Source organism: Sinohyriopsis cumingii, chromosome 10 (assembly GCF_028554795.1).
Source record: "Sinohyriopsis cumingii isolate HCF-2022 chromosome 10, ASM2855479v2, whole genome shotgun sequence".
Lineage (NCBI taxonomy): Eukaryota > Metazoa > Mollusca > Bivalvia > Unionida > Unionidae > Sinohyriopsis > Sinohyriopsis cumingii.
In genome coordinates, this window is record NC_142970.1 from 70,499,533 (window position 1) to 70,525,379 (window position 25,847).

Here is a 25,847-nt window from a genome sequence, read left to right on the forward strand (position 1 = left end):
GGCAAGAAAATCTGGTCAATGTGACTTACTTTTATCTATGATGAATATTTCCCTCCATGAATGCACTCATAAAGTTACATGATTATATATAAAACTGTGACAGCAAAACAAAGCTAAATGCAAAATCTGTTACCACAACAACGAGAATGCCATGGGGAAAGTGATCCTCATGTCTCACCCATGCTGTGCAGGGGCTACAATTAAACTAACAGAAGTCTTTTGCAGGATATCTTAAGCATTTATTGGTATGTATAGAAATCAAGACTATGGTAATGTCTGTTATTTGCTTGTACTCTCTCTATTAAATATTTATGAATGGTGATCAAATGAGTACAGGTAAAAATTATTAGAATTTTCTTTAGCATCTAATTAAAAGTTATTTGGAATAAAAATAAGAGGACAAAAATAATTTTTATTTTTCTGGATTAATAGTTTACCCAAAGCATTATAGGTCATGCAAATTACAGACAATATTAAATGTTGTCGAGCTCTAATCAGTCTTAATGTGTCAAAAACAAGACACACAAGAAGCCATAGAAGCCATGGGAGAACTCTCAGCAAGATTGCATCAGTACATTCTAATTAATATCAGCTCTCAAAAGACTGTCAGCAATTAAGTACTTACAAGAAAGATCCCAAAACCATTAATGTTATAGAATTGTACTCTTTCAAAACCTTGTATTGCATATATATGGTGATTCTCTTAAAATAATCTATAAAACAATATAACAATTTGGCAAAATTTGGCTTCTACTTTTGAAAAAAAATGCTCCCCCAACCTCCATCTTCCAAAAAATGCTGTAAATGTACATGTACCAACTTCTAATTGTGATTTTAGAACTTTCACTGCAGTCACAGACATAAGTCATTAAAGCATTACTGTATGGTGTACAAGAACATTAAAGATGTTACTACAGAAATTCTTTTATGACTTACATGACAGCATTGTTTGCTTGAAATATATCGACAGCACAAGGAAGAAGAATCAAGATTTGGCACTAATTCTTACTTAAAATACAATCAAATGCTATTTTGGGAGAAGTACAATCAAATGCTATTTTGGGGGAAATACAATCAAATGCTATTTTGGGGGAAGTACAATCAAATGCTATTTTGGGGGATGTACAATCAAATGTTATTTTGGGGGATGTACAATCAAATACTATTTTGGGGGAAGTACAATCAAATGCTATTTGGGGGGAAGTACAATCAAATGCTATTTTGGGGGAAGTACAATCAAATGCTATTTTGGGGGATGTACAATCAAATGCTATTTTGGGGGATGTACAATCAAATACTATTTTGGGGGAAGTACAATCAAATGCTATTTTGGGGGAAGTACAATCAAATGCTATTTTGGGGGATGTACAATCAAATGCTATTTTGGGGGATGTACAATCAAATGCTATTTTAATCCTATGTTAGTAAGTGATAATGAGCATTTCAATAATTCTGAACTGCTCTTAGCACACCTGAGTATCCATTTTACTGACTGTACTCACAATGCCCCCAAATTATATGCATCCTTTTTGAATATCCTCTACACATGCTATTGAATATCCAATGCTATTTAACTGGGAATAATATCCAGCAAGTGTATGCCTACTGCTTTCATTGTACTAAGGTACACTTAGTACTGTTTACGTGTCTATTGATTTATTTGTACTAAGATACACTAGGTACCATGTACAATGTGTCTATTGCTTTATATCTTTAAGATACACTAAGTACCATGTACAGTGTATGTCTATTGCTTTGTATCTTTAAGATACACAAGGTACTTGTGTGTCTATTAATTTGTTAGTGCCATGGTATACAAGGTGTTGTGTACATGACTATTGCTTTGTATCTTTAAGATACCAAAGGTACTTGTGTCTATTAATTTATTAGTACCAAGGTATACAAGGTACTGTGTACATGTCTATTGCTTTATTACTGCATATATATCACTGCTGTGTTTATTTACAGTATAATATGTATTGTGTCTATTGCTTTGTAATATGATATACTAGGTACTGTATATATGCATATTACTTTGTTCCAAGGTATACTAGGTACCATGTATATGTGACGTCTACTACTCTGTACTAGGCTACACCAGGTACCATGTATGTCTTGTTTGTTTGTACTAATGTACACCAGGTACAAGGAAAATATAGAAGAGAAACTTCAATGGGTTATATATATATAAATATATACTAATAAAAAATACAAATACATATTGTATTTACTTATGTAAAACAAATGGCTAATTATGAAACCCTGACCCATCATCCCATAATGCATCGGTAGTATTTGAAGGATCTGTCCACTTGAAACAATATGAAAACTACATGGGATTTGGCTTGCAAGTGAAAAGATATCTCTTCTCACACCAAACCCAGCATATCAATTAATGTCATTCTGTGCATTGGACAGAAGAAAAGAAGAAATTTAGCATGGTGCATAAAACGGAATTGGTTTAGAGTGTGATATGCACAATCAGCAAGATTTAAAGCAAAGATTTTAGTTTTGTACAATTGGAACAAATCTAATTAGGTACCATACAAAACGTCCAGCTTTGCAAATATTAGGATAACTTTGACATTTGTCCACATGAGAGGACAGAGTCTGCAATCTTGAATCAGAAAGCCCAGCAAAAACAACAAAAAGAATCAATCCAAGTTATAAAAAATATTTTAAAAATTTAATTTAAAAATGCTATGATGGCATGAAACATCTAGTCATTGCTCAAATGTTATATCATGTTCCAAACGTTTTTAAAAAAATTGTAAAAAAATCCAACTACTGCTGCAATGGCCTGAAAATATAATCACCTCATCTATATACTTGTATAAACAAAAATATCAAACCTCATTTGTCGAAATTAAGTATATTTGCTCACTTGTGCTCTTAATGTGAAAATTCCAAGTCCAAATGAGTGCATCCCCGTGGGGTTCAAGAGTGAGAGTCAAAAATCCCACTGGTGTCAGAACTGGGGGTCAGACTAAGTAAAAAGACAAACCTTGGTTTCAAAACTGGGGTTAAAATTGAAAATTGGTGAGTCTCTGATTTACAAATGAGGGTATTTAAAAATCTATTAGAAATGGTCAAAATAGCACTGGAGTCTAATACAAACTAGGTGACCAAATTTTTCATATGTCTACCTCAAGTAATTTGTCTTTTAATGAACTTAAAAGGTTGTTTCTTTTCCAGTAAGTCAAAGTCCAAAAAGTTCATTACTTTTACAAAACACTGGAAAAATACCAGTTACCAGAACCTAACAAGATTGTGGGATTCACTCAAGGCATCTCAATATCATATTCTGTTTGCAGTTTCTGAGCTATCTTACAAGAAAGTAGAACAGATGATTGACAGTCACTACTAAACCAATTGGTCTTCTTCCCAATAGGGGTGGATGGGAAGAGAAGACAGACAAACTCACTGAACATCAATGAACCCTGACCTGCTAGAACATTATGACAGAAAAACATAATGAACATCAATGTACCCTGGTCTGCTAAAACATAATGCAGATCTGGCTCTGTACTGTTCAAAGTTGGGCATGATTTATCGGGTTTTGCACAAGACTCCAAATTGCGACTTCTCTCACTCCAGTCGTAACAGAGCAGAGAGACGGTCAAATAAGCATAAGTTAGAAGTCAAACTTTGCTGTGTATATTTAAAAGTTAGAGGTCAAATTTTGCTGTGCATGTTTAAAAGTCAGAGGTCAAATTTTGCTGTGCATGTTTAAAAGTCAGAGGTCAAATTGTGTAGTGCATGTTTACAATTAGGAAAATACATTTAAATGCTCATTATAACCTTATGATAAATAATCACTTTCAATAATGAATATGAAAAACTGCTGCTTAACTTAATAGCACTAGATGGTGACCTCAAAATTGCTGCAGTGAAATCCCTTCAGGTCATGATGCTGACTGAATTCTGTTGAGTGGTTTTTGAAGGAAAGTCAAGTCGAGTTTTCTATTGTTAGTAATGGCAGCCTTATTTGTTGGCAAAGCTAAAAAGGAGTAAATTTGACACTATATTTTTGCATGAAAATCATCATCAAATAATCCGAAATTGTGATTCTTTAATATATACATCAACTGAGTCAATTAATCCATAAATTTCTCATTGTAAATTTTGAAACAAAAACGTGCTTCCTTTATCTCAACATATAATTTATCAGATAGGTACCTTGATAAATGCCACTAATAAAATCCTGGTACATGTACATGTATTTCAGAAATGTTTTAGCACTAAAAGTATGCTTCAAAATGGAAACATGTACCTACAATGAATAACTAAAACAATATTATCTTTTTGTCAAGTAAATTAAATACTGATAAAGTTACAGTGCTTGCCGTTTCATTTTTTATTCAGTACAATTGGTTAGGATCCAAATGATTATTTTTTCTTTTTCTTTTCTAAATGTCTGTGGATCTGGAGTATTCTCACCATGATAGTTGGTCAGCATATACAGAATGTATAAAACTGCTAAAACACACAGAATTAGTTACGCTTTGAAATTCAACTCAAACGAATGTGCTTTATCATTTAGTCATTTATACATCTGTAACTGTATTGAACTGGAAAGAAAATAAAATGCTTTCATTACATGCAAATTAGCATGAGCAAAATTCCAGTTTACCTGAACATCGACTACCAAACCAATGCAAGAATTTGTTAAAAAATCTTTCTATGAAGCAAAGGGGTGTGGGGATGAATGATATACATGGAGGCATTGAATCCACTGAGGTATCTCACTCAAATAATTCAGCTATCTGCTATTATTCATATGAAGCAAAATAGCAGATGAGTTATTTGGGTTTATGACTGAGTTATTTGGGGTTGAATAGAGGACATTGACTAACAGAGTTCTAAATAAGAACTCGTAATTCAGCAGAACACAGGCAAAGACCTCGAGTTAACTGAATATCGCACAAAAACTTACATTTGCTTGCTCAATAGTATATGAAAGGTTTCAAACTTAGTATCCATAAGCATTGATTTTTTTTCCCTACTAAACACTTTCCAATCACTTTAAACCTACACCCTTAAAATAATTCAACAGATTTGCACAATCTGGAAGAACAACCTGTGGGGACATTCTTAAGACAGAATTTCCATCATAACAGAACTTTCACCCACACAATCATCATCATTTACACAGTTTTGAAGATCTTTGATATAAGACGATTTCTGTCAAATCTGGTCAAATTCTGTTGAGCGATTTTTCAGAATGTTTTTGATAGTTTCATATGAGAAATTTGAATGGCCATTATGCCAGAATGCTTTCTGTAAAATCTGCTAAATTTCTCTTGAGCTGTTTTTGTGAAGTTGTTTGTTTTTATTAGCAGTAATGGCGACCAATATATAATTGTACAAATGATCAGCATCAACTGAACAAACTTGAAAGTCCTTGAAATCAGAATGCTCCCTAAAAGTGGCAAGTGTGAGCAGATTGATGGATGTTGCTTAAAGATGAAGATCCTTGCCTTATGGCTGCTTAACCTTAGGTCTGAAAACATTAGCCTGGCAAGAATCACTATTCTGGACAGAATATCAATAGGCTCAATTAGGGAAATGGGCTGGGGTAATTTAGGTGCTGATCTGTGCAAAGATTAAGTCCAATTTGCTTTTTCTGGTATTTTGAAGCAAAATTTCACAGACAAAGGGACTATTTCACCAGGAACTGACCCCTTTATTTATCTATGTATACAATTATTTCATAACATAGGACAGTTGCTTAAATTACTGGATAAAGTGTATTATTTTTATTATTATTTTTATTATTATAGCATCCCTCTTCAGGCTACAAAAACCACAGCACCATGCCTACTGAATCTTCTTGTGTGTCCCTGTGTTAGAATGGGTCATTGAATGGATAGTACTTGTGATCCAATGCTCTGAAAGATAAAAGGAAAATACTTTAATGAGAAGCTCTAGTACATGATGGCTACCTAAACTCCAAATGCAACTGAGTTGACCAAGAAATCTGAAAGGTAAAAAATGGAAAATATATTAATGAAAAACCCTAGTGCCTAGTGTCTGCCTAAAAATTAATGCAAGTGAGTTGACCAAGCAATCTGAAAGATAAAGAAGGGAAATATATAATGACATCCCAAACCAAAAAGCTCTTAATTTCTCCCATTCTCTGCTCCTCTAAATGTTTCATTAGTATTGATATTTCAAGCCTATTTACTTGCAATATCCAGGCTATTTTAGACATTTTTTAATACACAGATATCACCAACTTCTCGCTGGTCTATCAATCTTTCTGTAAGAGTTTGAGGCATTTTTGTAATCAGCTGTTTACAGTTTTTCAGTCAGCAGATGACTTTTGACAACCATTGCAAATAAATATACATGACTTTAAACACAAATAAATACCAGACAGACTTAACTGTCATCATTACACATATTTAATTCTGCTCTGCAAATGGTAAGATCTAAAAATACTGAAAACATTGTCATTTGTTGGGTCAATAATGGCATGTCACTGTATATAGATGGACTGATAGACAGTCTGGTTATGTGGAGTGTCAGATAGAAAGATATGCTGGTTTCTTTTGTGGATCACAAACTTCTGTGGAGTTTGTAATTGTTACAACCCATACATTGTAACATGATTAATATCATAATATCAATTATCATTTGCAAATTTGAGGACCAAAAACAAAGAAATTTATGTCTATAAATATAAATGACAAATAGATCCCACTAGATAGATCTAGTGTTACAACTCTATGGTCTTTAAGTAACAAAAAAGAGCAAAAACCAACAAGTTTTGTAAAATTCACCAAACAATTTATTTCCCTTGAATACAAAATCAAAATTTAAAAGAACTTACAGTATTATGAATTAAATCCCAAACAGTCCTTAAAGTTCTATCATAAGTTCAAAGGTATTGGGTATTCCAAATGAATTCCAGTTGTGTTCCCGAATCAATTCTAACCGTGAAGGTGCTGATTTACCAATAACATGGAATAATGTTGATGTGCATACAGTCTTATGTATCAAAACAATATATATAGTTCAAAGTTTCCTTGAATGAATTCACAATAATTCCATCATAGTGATTTAGTCCAAAAATATTATGGAGTACTTTGTAATTCAAGTGAATAATTTAAATAACTAAATCCTCTCAAATATTAACTTAGGCACAACTTACACTGAATATAATAAGACTGATGTTAAGATATGGAATTAGTAATTTGGAAGTAAACAACATTTATATAAAAACCAAAGACACAATAACAGAACCAGGATGAGGGTAATTTTCCAATAAAATTCAAAAACACCTTGCTTCTAGAACATTCTTAATTTTGAAGAGAAAAAAAACACCTTGAACGTTACATCTGCAAACATGTATATCTCCATATAATAATGACCTTAAAATTATGGTTCACACCATTTTATGAAAAGTAAGGACTCTGTAAGGGCTTTATAAGGTAAAATATCTTCAATATAATGACCAAACATCAAATTAAATATGACTATGAATTAATATGAAAAGGTCAATTAAGTTATACAAAATGACTTGTTAAACTCATAATTATGAAATATTCAATAACCGTTAACCCCCCCAAAAAAGTAGTCAACTTTTAATATGCAGTACACTATTCAAACAAGTATTTGCAATGATACACAAATGGTCTTTGAAATGTCAGTGTTGGAGCTGTTGGAGCCTTCTCTCAAGTTCCCTTTCAACTCAGTGGCCTCACATTTGTCATCAAATTCAACAGAACTAGAAGTGAGATTCTTTATGTCTTTCTTCAGCAACTTAATATTATTTCTTAAAATCCAAATCCTCCTCTTCTACCTTTCTCTTCTTGCTGCACTGTTCCTTTACTTGTTTCTCCTTCTGCTCTCACAAGTACCTCATATATCTAGACTTTCCTTCTCTGACAGCACTTATTATTTCCTGAGTAATACACACTTTTGAAATGCCACCTACTGTCCTCTTTAATAAGCCTCACTGCAATAAGAGCATCGTCATTCTCATTTTCACAGACAATATCTTTGTTAACAGAAGCTTGGCCTTGGCTCAATACTAGCAGCTTTCTTGTGACTTACCACAGCTGAGGATATTTTTCTGACGTGGCAGTTTAGAGAAATATCTCCAGCCTATCTTTTGTTTTATTAAATGAATTTGACATCCTGTGTCACGTTGGATAAATTCAGAAAATGACAAAAAAGTTGTCACAAAATCTTTAAGATGCTTAGAGTCAACCATTATCATTAAAATATTTTGTATCAATCTGACACTTTCTGAAGGATTCTGTACAGAAAACTTTGGGTCCAAGCAAATAATAAATCTAGCAAGAGTATATGCGATGGAAAACTTTCTTGCACCTTCTGACAGAGATTAATGCAAATCTTCTTTGCATCCGATTTCAAACAAAAGAGGCATAACTCTAAGACTTTAAGCTATTTGACCAATCTGCTTACCAAAATCTTGTTGACAGAAAACCCAAGCCAACATCTTTATGCTCAGAAAATGTCTTTCTGCAATGCCCTTTAACATTATAAATAAAACCAGTCAGGAAAAGTAACAGTGGCTTGTTATCCTTATAGAATTTTAGGAAAGGATGTACTTGGTTAGCAATAAAAAGAATGAAATGTGTGTGTGTGATTTGGATTTTTAATGTAGCTTTACCAATTTTTCAGTCATATCGCTACGATGTCTGCAGTGTGGCAATTTTATAGTGATGTCTAGCACTGAGGCATCATCATGCAGACATGTAGCATGATGTTCCACCCAGTCACATTATCTGGGGATCGATCCCACGACCTCCCCCATCCGAGGCAGACACTCTAACTACTAGGTCACCGGAGCGGTGAAAGAATGAAATGCAACTCTGCATTAGAAACAGGATGCTTCAAATAAGTCTGCACAACTTCAAATGATTTTGTTCCAGGTCTTCTGACCTTCCTATCTGATGCTGCTTTTACATAACTACTAATCCGAGGCAAAATATCAATACAGCATTCCAAAACTGATCCATTTTCCACCCAGCGATGCTATACAAATTTAAGCGAAAAGGTAATGATGACACTAATAGACTGGAAGTCATCTCATCTTGCTGGGGTGTTCTTAAATAAGATGTACACTGATTATGAAAGGTGATCTACATCCCTGCCATTATATGAACAATGTGCATTTTGCATTTTTAAAGGCTCCATGAATGATATGAAGGCCAAATGAACCAACATTCAGAAGATTCTTTCCAGGTGACTTGTAATGTTGTGAGGAAGAGATCCAATGACATCTTTGATTTCAGATGCAATATCTAGGGAAGCTACATATCTCATAAATATAGAGGCGAGGTAGTGAGTTGATACTTCTGCGTTCTCCCAAAATCAGAGATGTATGTCCATTTGTTTCTTTTACATTTTTATTAAATGATTCTTCTAAGAGTAGCTCATAGTCTTCTTCTGTGACACGTACCTGGCTTTTGTCTGTGCACATTTAAAAATTCTAGTAGCTGTACTATCAAGAAACATCAACATCAACCGGTGTTTGTCACATCATGCATGTTTTACTAGTGATGATTTTGGACATTTTAAAGAAATTTTCCTTTCTTTCTTTTTAAGTAAGCTCTTTTCTTGGTCTAACTATGAATTAATAAAAAGTAAGCATATTTCCAATTTGAAAGGACTGTTATGAACCATGTAAAATATAATTTAAAAAAATAGACAAGAATTAGCTACATAATATGTTGTTTACAACAACAAAAATAAGCCACGGAGGCTGAACTCCTACCATCAATTATGGACAACGGTCAATTATACAATATAAATTAAACATACATAGCATATAATTATGCAAAAAAGACAACACAATCAAAGTTAAATATACATAACATTAGATTACAAGCATTTTCTTTTTCTGCAACAAGCAGTAATGAGTCAATGTGAATCTGTTGTAAAAGCCAGAGGGCTGTCAAAAAAGACCCAAGTTAATGTGAATCTGCTGTAAAAAGCCAGAGGGCTGTCAAAAAAGACCAAGTCAATGTGAATCTGCTGTAAAAGCCAGAGGGTGGTCAAAAAAAGACCAAGTCAATGTGAATCTGCTGTAAAAAGCCAGAGGGCTGTCAAATCTGCTGTAAAACCCAGAGAGCTGTCAAAAAAGACCAAGTCAATGTGAATCTGCTGTAAAAGGCAGAGGGCTGTCAAAAAAGACCAAGTCAATGTGAATCTGCTGTAAAAGCCAGAGGGCTGTCAAAAAAGACCAAGTCAATGTGAATCTGCTGTAAAAGCCAGAGGGCTGTCAAAAAAGACCCAAGTCAATGTGAATCTGCTGTAAAAGCCAGAGAGCTGTCAAAAAAGACCCAAGTCAATATGAATCTGCTGTAAAAGCCAGAGGGCTGTCAAAAAAGACCAAGTCAATGTGAATCTGCTGTAAAAGCCAGAGAGCTGTCAAAAAAGAACAAGTCAATGTGAATATGTTGTAAAAGCCAGAGGGCTGTCAAAAAAGACCCAAGTCAATGTGAATCTGCTGTAAAAGCCAGAGAGCTGTCAAAAAAGACCCAAGTCAATGTGAATATGTTGTAAAAGCCAGAGGGCTGTCAAAAAAGACCCGAGTCAATGTGAATCTGCTGTAAAAGCCAGAGGACTGTAAAAAAAAAACAAGTCAATGTGAATCTGCTGTAAAAGCCAGAGGGTGGTCAAAAAAGACCAAGTCAATGTGAATCTGCTGTAAAAAAAAACAGAGAGCTGTCAAAAAAGACCCAAGTCAATGTGAATCTGCTGTAAAAGCCAGAGGGTTGTCAAAAAAAGACCCAAGTCAATGTGAATCTCCTGTAAAAGCCAGAGAGCTGTCAAAAAAAGACCAAGTCAATGTGAATCTGCTGTAAAAGTCAGAAGGCTGTCAAAAAAGGCCCAAGTCAATGTGAATCTGTTGTAAAAGCCAGAGGGCTGTCAAAACAGACCCAAGTCAATGTGAATCTCCTGTAAAAGCCAGAGAGCTGTCAAAACAGACCCAAGTCAATGTGAATCTGCTGTAAAAGTCAGAAGGCTGTCAAAACAGACCCAAGTCAATGTGAATCTGCCGTAAAAGCCAGAAAGCTGTCAAAACAGACCCAAGTCAATGTGAATCTGCTGTAAAAGTCAGAGGGTTGTCAAAAAAGACCAAGTCAAAGTGAATCTGTTGTAAAATCCAGAGGGCTGTCAAAAAAGACCAAGTCAATGTGAATCTGCTGTAAAAGGCAGAGGGCTGTCAAAAAAGACCAAGTCAATGTGAATCTGCTGTAAAAGCCAGAGGGTTGTCAAAAAAGACCAAGTCAAAGTGAATCTGTTGTAAAATCCAGAGGGCTGTCAAAAAAGACCCAAGTCAATGTGAATATATTGTAAAAGCCAGAGGGCTGTCAAAAAAGACCAAGTCCATGTGAATCTGTTGTAAAAGCCAGAGGGCTGTCAAAAAAGACCAAGTCAATGTGAATCTGCTGTAAAAGCCAGAGAGCTGTCAATAAGGACCAAGTCAATGTGAATATGTTGCAAAAGCCAGAAGGCTGTCAAAAAAGACCCAAGTCAATGTGAATCTGCTGTAAAAGCCAGAGAGCTGTCAAAAAAGACCAAGTCAATGTGAATATGTTGCAAAAGCCAGAAGGCTGTCAAAAAAGACCCAAGTCAATGTGAATCTGCTGTAAAAGCCAGAGAGCTGTCAAAAAAGACCAAATCAATGTGAATATGTTGCAAAAGCCAGAAGGCTGTCAAAAAAGACCAAGTCAATGTGAATCTGTTCTAAAAGCCAGAGGGTTGTCAAAAAAGACCAAGTCAAAGTGAATCTGTTGTAAAATCCAGAGGGCTGTCAAAAAAGACCCAAGTCAATGTGAATATATTGTACAAGCCAGAGGAATGTCAAAAAAGACCAAGTCAATGTGAATCTGTTGTAAAAGCCAGAGGGCTGTCAAAAAAGACCCAAGTCAATGTGAATCTGCTGTAAAAAAATCCAGAGGGCTGTAAAAATAAAACCAAGTCAATGTGAATCTGCTGTAAAAGCCAGAGAGCTGTCAAAAAAGACCAAGTCAATGTGAATCTGCTGTAGAAGCCGGAGGGTGGTCAAAAAAGACCAAGTCAATGTTAGTCTGCTGTAGAAGCCAGAGGGCTGTAAAAATAGCCCAAGTCAATGTGAATATGTTGTAAAAGCCATAGGGCCATCAAAACAGACAAAACTAATAAGTAAAGTCTGTCAAAAATGACCAATGTTACAGAAGCCAGAGGGCTGTCAAAAAAGACCCAAGTCAATGTGAATCTGCTGTAGAAGTCAGAGGGCTGTAAAAAAAGCGCAAGTCAATGTGAATATGTTGTAAAAGCCATAGGGCCATCAAAACAAACAAAACTAATAAGTCTGTCAAAAATGACCAATGTTATAGAAGCCAGAGGGCTGTCAAAAAAGACCCAAGTCAATGTCAATCTGCTGTAAAAGCCAGAGGGCTGTCAAAAAAGACCAAAGTCAATGTGAATCTGTTGTAAAAGCCAGAGGCAGTCAAAAAAGACCCAAGTCAATGTGAATCTGCTTCAGAAGCCAGAGGACTGTCAAAAAAGACCTAAGTCAATGTGAATATGTTGTAAAAGCCAGAGGGCTGTCAAAAAAGATCAAGTCAATGTGAAACTGCTGTAGAAGCCAGATGGCTGTCAAAAAGACCCAAGTCAATGTTAATCTGCTGTAGAAGCCAGAGGGCTGTAAAAAAAGACCAAGTCAATGTGAATCTGTTGTAAAAGCCATAGGACCATCAAAATAAACAAAGCTAATAAGTAAAGACTGTCAAAAATGACCAATGTCAATGTGAACCTGTTGTAAAACCCAGAGAGCTGTGAAAAAAGACCAAGTCAATGTGAATCTGCTGTAAAAGCCAGAGTGTCATCAAGAAAGACATAACTAATTAGTAAAGGCTGTCAAAAATGAAAATCTATCATAAAGGACTAAAAAAACAACCCCAAAGCTAATGACTAATGGCTGGCAAAAAAGAAAGCTAATGACTAAGGTTTTGTTCACAAAAACTACACAAGAGGATAGTTAATGGTCATATACATGTAGCTCACCGATCACCTTGGTGATAATGATAACAATATGTTTGTCCCTGTCACAGGGCATAAATGAAACAATGAAAAAGAATGTTCCTTTCTCTTATATCAAAGCAGAAGTTCTGTAATGTGTTGATAAAACAAGAGTTTATTCTCCTTTTTGGTAAATCATTGTTCTTCAAATCAGCATGCATACAGCATGCCAAAAATGTATGTGATCAAAAAGGTGAAACTTTAACCGAAGCCAGTAAAAGATGAATGTGGTTCATAAGAAGTTTCTTTTGTTGTAATGACTGATATGGTATATATCGTACTAAAAGAGATGCTTATAATTAATAATCTTTCAAATTTTAGGACAAGCAGTGTTGGAGATATGAACACAAATACAAAAAATGTATCCCTATTTGATGAAACATAAAATGGGTCATAATTACCTGCTTCTTAAGTGAGGGAGTTTTCTCACCAAGATTTTGTACTCATCAACGTGTAAAAAGCTTTTGTTGCCATGAGCTAAATGCAAATCTAAACCAGGAAAATATAACATATCCTTTGTCGTTATACAGGTATGGTATACATAAAGATGTATATAATAGTTTCTAATAGCTGAACAGTTAAAGCACAACATTTAACTAAAGTCAGTAAAGTCTGAAATATGACTCACACTGACCTAGTTTTGTGATGAGGTTGTAGTAGTCACCAAGTTATATGCTACCAGGGATAACATTATGTATAAAGCTGCACAAAACCTATTTGGTCATAAGCTAAATGCAAACTAAGCCAGAATAATGTGAAATGTAGGTAATAGTGACCCTCTTTTGTTATAAGTATGTGGTACTAACAGAGTTGCATTTAATCATATATTCAGATGATTCTAGCATAAACAGTACTTAAGAAATAACCTTAAAACACAAAACTAAACCCAAGTCAATGAATCATAAAATATGAGTCACAGTGACCTACTTTTGTTATGATGGTGATCAAATTGTATCCCTTACCTAGTTTCAAGCTGATTATCTCTTTCATTTATTGTAAGACAGAAAAGGCATGTCAGTTTGCTTGGCTATTCAAAGTACTCACATTTCTTCAATATTCAATCTGTGGTCTTTATTAAGGCTGAAAATCTGTTGCATTTCATCCTCTGACAGTGAAAAATCAAAAACCTAAACAAGAAAACAGATCAGAAAATTATATATGTTCTTCCAAGTCTGCAAAGTGCCTGTAAAGTGTTTAATGTCAGCACAACCCTGCCTTTATAATTCTCAATAAAAGTTCCAAAAAGGCAAAGATAAAAGATTGCAAAAAACATCTGCAAACAATTTCTCTACAATGTATTATAATTTCCCATTCCGTGTAATATGAATTCAATATTTTTCTTGGGGTACCATTATTTCTATATTCCTTTACCCAATATTTTGAGTATTTTATATTGACTAGGAACCTATCAAACTATGCAGGAGTCTTGTTGTGATGTGCATTTTACTTTACAATATAAACAACATAGCCATCTAGGAAGCGACAAAATGTTTTGTCTCAAGCAATTTCAGGTTGTGGAAATGTCATTCTTTGTGAAAATTTTATTCATTTATCATTACAACGGGCTCCCAAACTGAAACAAATTCTTTAATATCTTCAAACCAGCTATGGATAATGAATAATACATTTAAAGGTAAATCTGATTTTAGGTCACATACAACTAATTATTGTATGACCTATGGAACCAGCCTATGTGCAGGGGAATATTAAACATACTGATAAAATTCTATGGTCTTAAACTAAGTAACAGACAAGAGCCAAAGCCAACAAGTTTGTACAATTCAACAAATAATTTGTTTCCCTAGAATAAAAAATTAAACTTTAAAAAGGAACTTGCAGTGTTTAAAAGGAAATTATAGCATTGTGAATATTATCAGAAACAACCTAAAAGTTTTATCACAAGTCCCAAAGTATAGAGTGTTCTGAATGAATTCCAATGGTGTTCAGATGTCCAAAAGTATAGAATGTTGAACAAATGCCAATTGTGTTCAAATTGCAATCCTGAAAGTGCTGATGTACAAATATCCTGGAATAGTGTTGATGTGCTTTAAGTCTTGATGTTTGATAATGATATAATTCAAAATGTCTCTAAATTAATTCATAATAATCCCAAAATAGTGATTTAGTCGGAAATTGTTAATGAGCATTTTGTAATTCCACTGAATAATTTAAATAAATAAATCCTCTCAAATTAAAACAACTAAGAGACTGATCCCACTTCAGATGTTAAGATAGGAATGAGTATTTCTGATATAAACAACTTTTAATACCTCTCCACCTGATCTATGTCATAATAATCATTTTCTGAAAATACCCTGTCATCTTAATGTAATATTCCATCAAATTCATAAACAAGGTCAAATCTGTTTACTTAAATTTCAGCAACCTACCTGGGAAAAAACAGGTGATCATATTTTTCCCTGGGGAATACCAATGTCCTGAACACAGATCCAAGTAAACACGTTTACCTCCAAAGGATAATAATCTTAATATATAATCCACAATCATGGACAAAAATTAGCTATGTAATATGTTTTTTTATAGAGAAGAAAACAATATATTAGTTAGGTAGGTCCAAACTCATACACCCATTTATGGAGAAATATCAATCATACAATAGAAATTAAATATACATAACATATAATTGTGGACAAAAGCCAACATACAATACAAATTAAATATTCATAACAATATTTAAGAGGCTGGTGGTTTATGACTGATTGAAAATAGTTACTCCACTTTCAAACATATTTTCCAACAAAGGCTATGTGTGTGTAAATTGTATGCAATCTAACGAATGAACCTAAAATAATTTTCATTTTATTGCTGTCATTGCACAAGTATTCCCATTTGTAAATGTGGAGATCTCATTGGCCAGATTTTCTTGGGGGGTATCCTACAAGGGAATTTTTCTTCAAAATAAGCCATGCAGCATATCATTTTCATCATTTTAAAGATTTACTCTCAGATGGTCATGAGTGTTTTTCTGGTCTTACCATGAACGTAAAGTAATTTTGCAAAACTTAGGATTACAGTCTATAGGAATTGAATTAGCTGCCTGTGTAATATTGATGCCGAATACAAATAGTTTGCCATCAAATTTAGGTTAGCAGAACAGATTGGAAAGTACATTTAGATCTTAATTACCTCAAGTACAGTTTCACAAACTGCAGTTCCAAACCATATGAAGCTCAGTGATTTCTTGCTATATCTCAAGTTGACGTAATCCTTGGCTTTTCTTTCCAATTTTACATTGTAATGGCAATCATTTCTCATCATAAGACTTTAGTACTTCAATTAACAAATGATGTCCAATAAATGCAATTCATTTCCTTACCTAACCCCCAAGACTCAGAATATTCATTTTATTCTTCTGTACTGACTATAAAAATTTTTGAAGAGGTTTACTGTCCTTTTGTCTTTAACATGGATTGCTTGTTGGATGCCCTTTCCAGCTGCTTTGTATCAAATAATATTTGCAGTTTAAAGCATGAGGTACTCCTGTAAAGTTAGCATGGTTCTTTGATCAACCCCACTGAATCTAATATGAAACCTGGATCCAAATTAAACAGAAAAGAAAGTATCTACATTTCACCCTATATATGTGTGCGTGTTAGTAATGCACATATTATCAAAGAATGTCACACAAAAACCTACAACAAAATTTCCTAATGCATTTTTACCTGGAAATTTTCTTCAATTCTTTCTACAGTAACACTCTTTGGAATAACACTAAGTCCCCTCTGCAGTAGGAACCGAATTATAACCTGAAAAATTAAATCAGTCATTAAGTTGGATTCACCCCCTCAATCTATTATAATACTTCAGAAGTATTCACTATGATGCAGAGCTTACCCCTCTTGCATGGACAATAAATAAAAAGTGTAATGTAGTTAATGGAGTGTGTAACTAAGGTTGCTGGACTTACTTTTGATAACAGTGGGCAGTCCTCCATATAGTGATTTTTAAAAGGCAAGTTTCGGATTCTGAATAAGAGCAACACAAAACAACATTTTCACATAAGCTTGAAGAGCAGTTAATAGTAACCTTTTAGTTACTGTATTACTCCTTTTGGCAAATCCACATATAAACATGATGTTATAGGGTTTAACGCCATTGTTCAGCACAAGATAAGCTATGCATGCAGGCCAGCAGACATGATTTTGGTCTTCCATAAAAAAAGCTGAACATTTTTTAAGGATGGTTTTGGCATCCTCCCCCATGTGGTCTTGAGTGGCAGTGCCCCTGTTCAGGTGGTCCAGGGGGCCAAAAACGCATTTTACAATCATAAAAAACTGCTCCTGGTGCAACTTATGATCATAATATAAAACAAAACTTACCAAAAATGTTCAACTTGACTTGAATAATTTCCCAATATTTATTGTCACATGAATTTGTTCTCCATTAAATTGATGCTGAAGTTCTTTCATGTGCATGTCAGTGTTCACATCATGATTAAGTCACAATAATTTGTCAATTTTTGCAGCAAACATATTATACTTATCTCCTTTCCAAACAAAACTGTAAAATAAACACCCAAGTACATTAACTATATACAAATAATCCCATACATTCCCATGTCTTTTTTTTCTCTAATGGACGTTGTGTTGTTATGCCAGTTGAGCTCTTTTTGCGGCTTTGGCAAAGATTCTTTAGTCTTCCTTTTTGTCACCACTGACTTTTTTTGGCTCAACGTGCAATCGTTTCTTTTCCTTCTCAATGAGAGCCTTATTCCATTCAAGCTGGTGCTTGGCAACATGCAGTACACATATTCTGACAGAGGGCTACATCTGTTCTCTCATGCAAGAAAACTTTTTTCTTATAGTAATTACACTTTTTCCAGATGCCTTCTGAGCTTCAATTTTTCCGTATGCAGCTTCTTTTGTAGGTGCTGCTCTAAACTCTTCCAACTGCAATTACCTTAATTCAGATCATTCTTGCAGAGGTCACAAAATACCAGTCCTCTAGCATTCAGTATTCTTATAAACTGACCAACTAAATTTCCGTCAACTTTTCACTCCAGCCATTCCCATTTCCATACATTTTTTAAACCTTTATCTAAACTTTTTGAGTCATGGTCTCTCTCAACAACTCGGGACACCGCGTTTTGCAAGAATGCTTCTTCTTTCTATTGCCATCAGTATCCATTACACGAAGATTCATTGGATGAATTAAAACCTTTGACCAATCAGAATAGTCTTTATGAGACTCTTGTGCTAAGTAATATATGGAACAAATACATTACAAGGGTTGTTGCGGAATGAGACCCGACAGACCGTTTTGAAAACACCCAGATCGGAGATGATAAAAAAAAAACTGACTATATCAAGAAAAATCTGATTCAAGTCAGGCAAAAATTGCAATTCTGCTTTAAAACAGAGAAAAATCATGTCTGAGCCATTATAAATGGTGGAGGAAGAATCTGGGATAACCCTGGAAAGAACCACCGACCCAGAACAAGCTACCAGCAAACTTTCTCACATATCCACATTAGCTAAGCCCAAGACTCAAACCCGTACAGACAGAGGTGAGACGAGTGCTTTAGACCACTTGGTCACTCAGGGCCCCCATATGAACATGAAATATTACTTAAATGATATATAAGGGAATGATGTTTTGTTCTTTCCACAATTTAAAATTAATAATTTTCACAACGATGCAAAATGATATTGCAGAAGGCCAATTGTCATATCCAGATTTTTCATTTGTAATGTGCTTGGTTGGGATTATCACTATGTTTATATAACCGATGGTTAACTGCAATTTCTCCCAGTATATACAGTTACCTCAAGAGTCCATACTTGTCAAATACTCGGGAGTCCCATAATGTTACTTCAGGAGTCTGCATTTGTCCAATAGTTACCTTAAGAATATGTACTTGTTAAGTGTTTGTGAATCCTATATACTTATCTCAAGAACATGTACTTGTGAAGTATTTGTGAATCTCATGCAATAACCTCAAGAGTCCATACTTGTCAAGTATGTGGGAGTCCCATGTCTGCACTTGTCAAGTACTTGGGAGTCCAATACAGTTACCTCCCAAGTCTGTACTTATCAAGTTCTTGGGTGTTCCATATAGAATTGTAACATGCTTTATAGAGTCAGAACTCTCATAAAGAGTGAAAATGAAACTCCAATAATTATTCCTACCTGAGCTGGTGTTTTCTTCTTTTTCTGTGCAATTTCTTTTATGACTGGTTCTTCCAAACCCGGTGTAAATGGAACACTGTAGTATTAAAAGCAAGAAATGTTTCAAACCACCAATTAAAATGGTAATAAGAACCAAGGAAAAATTGTACAATTAATAAGAATGGTATCTATAACAACCTGGTGAAACGAAAAATTATATAGAAAATGCACAATTTCTGTCATTAATTGTGTAATGACCTAGCACTACGATGACATCAGTATACAAGATTAAATTCATGATGCCAAGATTACACAGTTGATTTTTTAAAGTATTCATATATCATATTCTTCTACATTCTCTTTAAAAAGAATGTTTTTTCTGCTTTTCATTAAATTTTACCTTTCTACTTTGTTACATTAAAAAACTAATGATATAAATGTAATATCTTTGGGGATTCAGTGCATGTAAGGTGTAGTGAATGTATAACTATGCATATCCAGGTGTAACGAATATATAAGCCTGCATATCCAGGTGTAATGAATGTATAACTATGCATATCCAGGTGTAGTGAATGTATAACTCTGCATACCCAGGTGTAATGAACATATAAGCCTGCACATCCAAGTGTAGTGAATGTATAACTATGCATATCCAGGTGTAGTGAATGCATAACTCTTGCATACCCATGTGTAATGAATGTATAAGCCTGCATATCCAGGTATAGTGAATGTATAACTGCATATCCGGGTGTAGTGAATGAGCATATAAACTTAAATATCTTAATGTAGTGAAAGTATAAACTGACATTAAACTCACATATCTAGGTGTAGTAAATGTATAACTCTGCATATCCAGGTGTAATGAATGTATAACTCTGCATATCCAGGCATAGTGAATGAGCATTATAAACTTAAATATCTTAATGTAGTGAAAGTATAAACTGACATTATTGTTGTTGTTGCTGTAGGGTTTAACGCCATTTTTCAGCACAAGATAGGCTATAAACGGCGCCCAGTATAATTGGTGGAGGAAGAACCCTGGAAAACCCCGGGAAGAACCACCGACCCACGAGAAGAGACTGGCAGGCTTTCTCAGGTACCCATGTTAGCCAAGCCTGAGACTCTAACTCACGCAGACAGAGGTGAGATGGCAGTGATCCGTAACGGTGAGCGCTTTAGACCACTCGGGGCCCCATAAACTGACATTAAACTCAATATCTAGGTGTAGTGAATGTATACCCCTGCATATCCAGGTGTACTTAATGTGTGCACAAACTCAGATAGCCAAGTGAAGAGAATGTGTGTATACACTTATTGAAGGAAAAAATGACAACAGTATAGGTTTCTCAGTTGTGCATAAAAAAGGTGAATATAAGTGAATAATTTTCCACAATGACAGTGTTAATTAAATCCCAGTGAAAAATAACTGCCCCAGAATGTACGATAGATGAATTCTTTTAAGGGTGGGGATGGTGATGTGGGTTTTTTGAAGCAAGTCTTTTCAAATAGCAATGTCATAACCATGTTAACTCAAGAGGAATGATATTTGTCTCAACTTTGTTATTTCTAAAATGAAATTAATTTTTTTATAACCCTATTCATCTGAATCCTGGTGAAATTTCTTAAGATGACAACTACCTGTCCATCATCTTGTTCCAGCTCATGAACTACTATATGACAACCCCTTGCATTTGCCATTTACTTCTTTTGAACAGTGGGCAGTCCAAGGTTACATTTAAGTTGCAACATCAATGTTATTTATCCATGATTAAGATCATGCAAATAGTTGAACAAAGACCAAAAAAAGAAAACCCTAAATGTACCTGGTTGCAGGTTGCTTAAACATGCCTTAATATTAATTCAGTACAGATATGCTGGTATGATCCATGCATCTTTCTCTGGATTTATCTTTGGAATATTGCATAAACAGACAGATAATTTACGTTTCAAACTTACAATGGCCCACTGTATCTGTCCCTACTGTCTGGAGCCCAACCCTTGTCATAACTTGATAACCAATAAGTTTCCCACCCTACATGGGCATGAAAAGGCCAAGTCATGTATTCAACTAGCACTTATCCCTGGGGCTCTCCAACCTTCTGCAGACTCGTCCTTGAATTTTAAAACTAACTTTAAGATAATACACACACACACTTTGTAATACAAGAAGAATTACTTTATGAAGTCAGCATGAGTTTGCCATTAAACAACCCTCAACCATCCACCCAGAAAGGGGGGGGGGGTCACAAGTGGTATCTCCATGATGCATATTTGCAACTTTAAGTACAGCAAAATTTGAAAGAGTGCAATTAATCATCTGCAAAGTTTTCTTAAAGCATACAAATAATAAATGTGTATATCATTTGCAAAGTGTTTTCAAAGAACACAAATAACAGATGTCTATACCATTTGCAAAGTGTTCTTAAAACATGCATATAATAAATATCTATATAATTCCCAAGCTTATGCTCTCTTGTGTTCTCATTAATCATGATTAACTTATAATTTTAAGGTTGTTTCCCTTTCAAAGAGTTACCTCCCCACAGTAGGCATTTTTATAATAATGCATAGTAAAAGCATATGAACTCAATTTAGTTTTAAGCTGATAATAATCAAAACAAAAATATAACAAACACTACATGGTTCTATTTTTTATAAATACATCTTTTTTACAAAATCACTGAAAATAATTTCTCCACAATCGGCTTAAACTCATACAAGTGCTTGTACAACTATATACTGTAAAGTAAAATACCTATCATGGGGAGGCAATCCACTGTCAGGCAGGGGGGGTAAATGATATAATATACAAACAGGGAATTGTACCATAGGGAGGCAATCCCATGTCAGAAAGGGAAGTACATTTTTTATATAATATATAAATAGGGAATTGAACCATGGGTAGGCAATCCCTTGTCACAAAGGGAAGTAAATAATATAATATACCATTAGGAACTGAAAAGAATTAAAGAATTATGGACTTCGTCATGTGAATACTTTGGTCAATGAAGGCAGTAATGACTTACGATACACTATATATTCAATAATTACATATTTAATGACTGTAGGTCATAAGTTAACCAAAATTAATGATGATGATTCAGAATCAGATACTGATACCAGGACTCAGAGAGATAGTGACCCATTCAACTATGCAGCAATCTGAAATACCAGTGTGAAATAAATGCAGCATTTTAAAGGAATTTAATATAAAATATTTATAATTATAGTGATGTAACAGACATTTAATAGTTATAGTGATTACAATTAATGATGAAATAATAATGTTATTTATAAATGTCTAATTTGGTGCATCCAAGAATATTCATCAACGTCAGCCAGTACACTTAAACTGTACCAGTCTGTGCATCTGACGTGGATATATGTATATTTGACAAATCAGCACCATGAGACATCTGTCTCAAAAGCCAAATAAAAGATGTACTTCTCTTGATGAGGACATCTGTATCAAATGCCAAAATTGGAAACTTAACACTCTTGATGTGGAAATCTGCATTGAATGCCAAATCATAGATATAAGACAGATATCTGTACTGAATGCCAAATCAGTGATGTTAGACATCTGATATAGACATCCCTACTGAATGCCAAATCAGTGATGTTAGACATCTGATATAGACATCTCTACTGAATGCCAAATCAGTGATATTGTTGTTGTTGTTATGGGGTTTAACACCATTTTTCAGCACACGTTAGGCTATGCATGGCAGCCAGTATTAATGGTGGAGGAAGAACCTGGGAAAACCCCGGGAAGAACAACCGACCCACGAGAAGCTACTGGCAAGCCTTCTCACATACCCACATTGGCCGAATCCTAGACCCAAACCCATGCAGACAGAGGTGAGATGGCAGTCATCCATAACAGAGAGCGCTTTAGACCACTTGGCCACTTGGGGCCCCAATCAGTGATGTAAGACCTTTGATACATACATCTGTACTGAATGCCAAATCAGTGATGTTAGACGTTTGATATAGACATCTCTACCGAATGTCAAATCAGTGATGTAAGGCCTTTGATACAGACATCTGTACCAAATCCCAAATCAGTCATGCAAGATATTTTATGTAGACATTGATACTGAATTCCAAATCAGTGATGTAGGTTTAAATCAACATGTGATAAACCAAAATCATACTAGTGTCACAAACTGAACAGTTTCCCAAAATAATCTTCCTAGTGAAGATAATAAGAAAGTTGGTTTGGCTAATAATCAATTCCTTGTTTTATGATGCAAATATAGAACACTAGCTAAATTAATTCTCAAAACTTTTAATAGCACTAAAATATTGTTTTACCCTACCTGAAATAAAACCTATACATTATAATTAAAGAACATATCCTAAACTAAACACAGTTCAAAAGTCTGGTGTTATTTGTGTTGAAAAGAATAATCAATACCTCAACGAATGCAGGGCAATGGCAATACATTAGAAAATATTAGGGACCCTACTGTTGATTTCCTGGGGATGCCAGTGTGGCACCTTCTCTTGACTGCCTGGAGCTTCCAGAGAGGAACCCTACCTTTGACTGTCTGGAGCTCCCAGAGGGGCAACCAACCATTAGTTGTATGGGGCTCATAGAAGGGCACCATCCCTTTGATGGTCAAGAGTTCCCATAGAGACACATTGCCTTTGATTGTATGGAGCTCCCAGTCGGGAAATCTACAACTAATTGCCTTGGGTTCTCAGAGGAGTACACTACCTTGCATTGCCTGGAGCTCCCAGTGGGGAGTATGCTGTGACAGTAATTCCATTCTCATGACAATAGTCAACTAACTTCTGATTGGCTAGATGTACATGTATCTCAACCTGGTGGAAAACAAAAAGATCAAAAACTTAAAAAGATAGCTACACATCTTTCATCGATTAATGTAAAACTTCTCACCACCCTGAAATAAGATGTATCTTAATTATTACCAGGTATCATATTTACCAACACAAGTCTACACTTCTAGATTTAAGGAATTTTTTGATTGGTCAATTTTAAGCCTTACTAAAATTACAACCAATCAGATTGCTGGACTCTAAACCTAAATTTAAGTCTCAACTTTGGTGGAATTCAGTCCAATTTTTTACAGTCATTTTCTAAAACTAAAACTATCTGCTACAATCATAATAACTACCTTAAAAGGTCTACCTTCTGCCAGTCCCAACAGCAGACTGAGTACAGGGTTTACATTATTCAATTCCCTTTTTTAAAAATATTTATTTTGAAACTTTCAAACTTCTATCGAGATAAATACTTGAAAAAAATCTTATTCTGGATAGACTTTTAAATAGCATATTACTAGCTCCTAAATCTAACTGCAAACTGCACAGGCCCAGATTTGCCAAATCAGTATAGATCTGGATCTCTGCAACATAGACCTTGACCCTGATCTATCAGTGCAGTATGGAATGGCAAATCAGGGTCTAAACTTTAGTCTTACTTATCCTTAACACTGGATTGGAATCAGGTTGTTGCATAATGGCAGCTGACCGATTCTTATATACAGTGTAGGAATGGAAGGTTAGCTACTTCACTAAAACAAATAATTTTTCCTGTCTTACTTGACAATATTCCATTATTTGCATCTGAATATCAACGACCCTTTTTTTTTTAGAATTAGGATCCGTACTTGTAAGTAACCACAAGGACATCCTAACTTGCATGGAGTAAGGAGGACTAGTTGGTCATTGCAACTTGCATGGAGTAAGTTGGACTGGTCATTGCAACTTGCATGGAGTATGGAGGACTGGTCATTGCAACTTGCATGGAGTAAGTTGGACTGGTCATTGCAACTTGCATGGAGTAAGGAGGACTGGTCATTGCAACTTGCATGGAGTATGGAGGACTTGTTGGTCATTGCAACTTGCATTTAGCACCAAGGACTTGTTTTTTAAGATGCACTGTTCTAGACTTGAAGGAGTATGATGCACGGTTTTGAAGGAAATTACTAACAATGTAAATTCTTACATTTCTTTTGTTCTTATCTTCATCGGTTCTTTTGAAACTTAAAGAACTGATGAGTGATATCTCATGAACTGTATTCTTTCTTTCTAATCCCATGTATAAAATGTCCCACTCATTCTCTTGTGGGCTTTAAAAGCCTTGTATACCTGCATTTAAGATGGTTTAGATTTGCCACAAGTACACGTCTTGACCCTAAGCCAAACCTTAGCAAACCACAGCAGGGGCATTTTAATATGAAGTTGTCTATTATGAGCAAATATATGCTAAGGAATATGGTGGCATTCTATCCAATGCAGGTAATGATGAGTGAATGTGTGTGTGTGATTTGGATTTTTAACATATCTTTAACAATATTTCAGTCATATCGCTACGATGACTGCAGTGTTGCAGTTTATACTGATGTCTAGTATTGGGGCATCATGCCACAGACATACAACATAATGTCCCATCCAGTCAAATTATCCTGACACCAGGCCGACCAGTCCAAACACTAATCTCTTAATGCTGAGCGCCACGTGAGGCAGCTGCTAGTACCATTTTTATGTCTTTGGTATGACTTGGCCAGGGAGCCACGAGTGGCCAAGTGATCTAAAGCGCTCACCGTTTCAGATCACTGCCATCTCACCCTCTGTCTGCATGGGTTCAAGTCTCAGACCTGGCTAACATGGGTACATGAGAAAGCTTGCCAATAGCATCT

At 35.0% G+C, this 25,847-nt stretch overlaps 1 protein-coding gene across 1 annotated transcript in view; it reads right to left on the bottom strand.

Moving 5' to 3' along the window:
- Nucleotides 1-217: 217 nt before the first annotated feature.
- The window catches only part of LOC149790363 (aldo-keto reductase 1B-like), a 58,243-nt gene continuing 32,613 nt past the window's right edge, over nucleotides 218-25,847 (bottom strand). The window contains exons 6-10 of the mRNA XM_089972408.1: nucleotides 23,900-24,006; nucleotides 19,198-19,273; nucleotides 16,731-16,814; nucleotides 14,092-14,174; nucleotides 218-5,891 (exon numbers count right to left, since the gene is read on the bottom strand). Coding sequence (XP_089828534.1) covers nucleotides 5,849-5,891; nucleotides 14,092-14,174; nucleotides 16,731-16,814; nucleotides 19,198-19,273; nucleotides 23,900-24,006 — 393 coding nt within the window. The 3' untranslated portion in view covers nucleotides 218-5,848. The remainder of the gene's footprint in view (nucleotides 5,892-14,091; nucleotides 14,175-16,730; nucleotides 16,815-19,197; nucleotides 19,274-23,899; nucleotides 24,007-25,847) is intronic.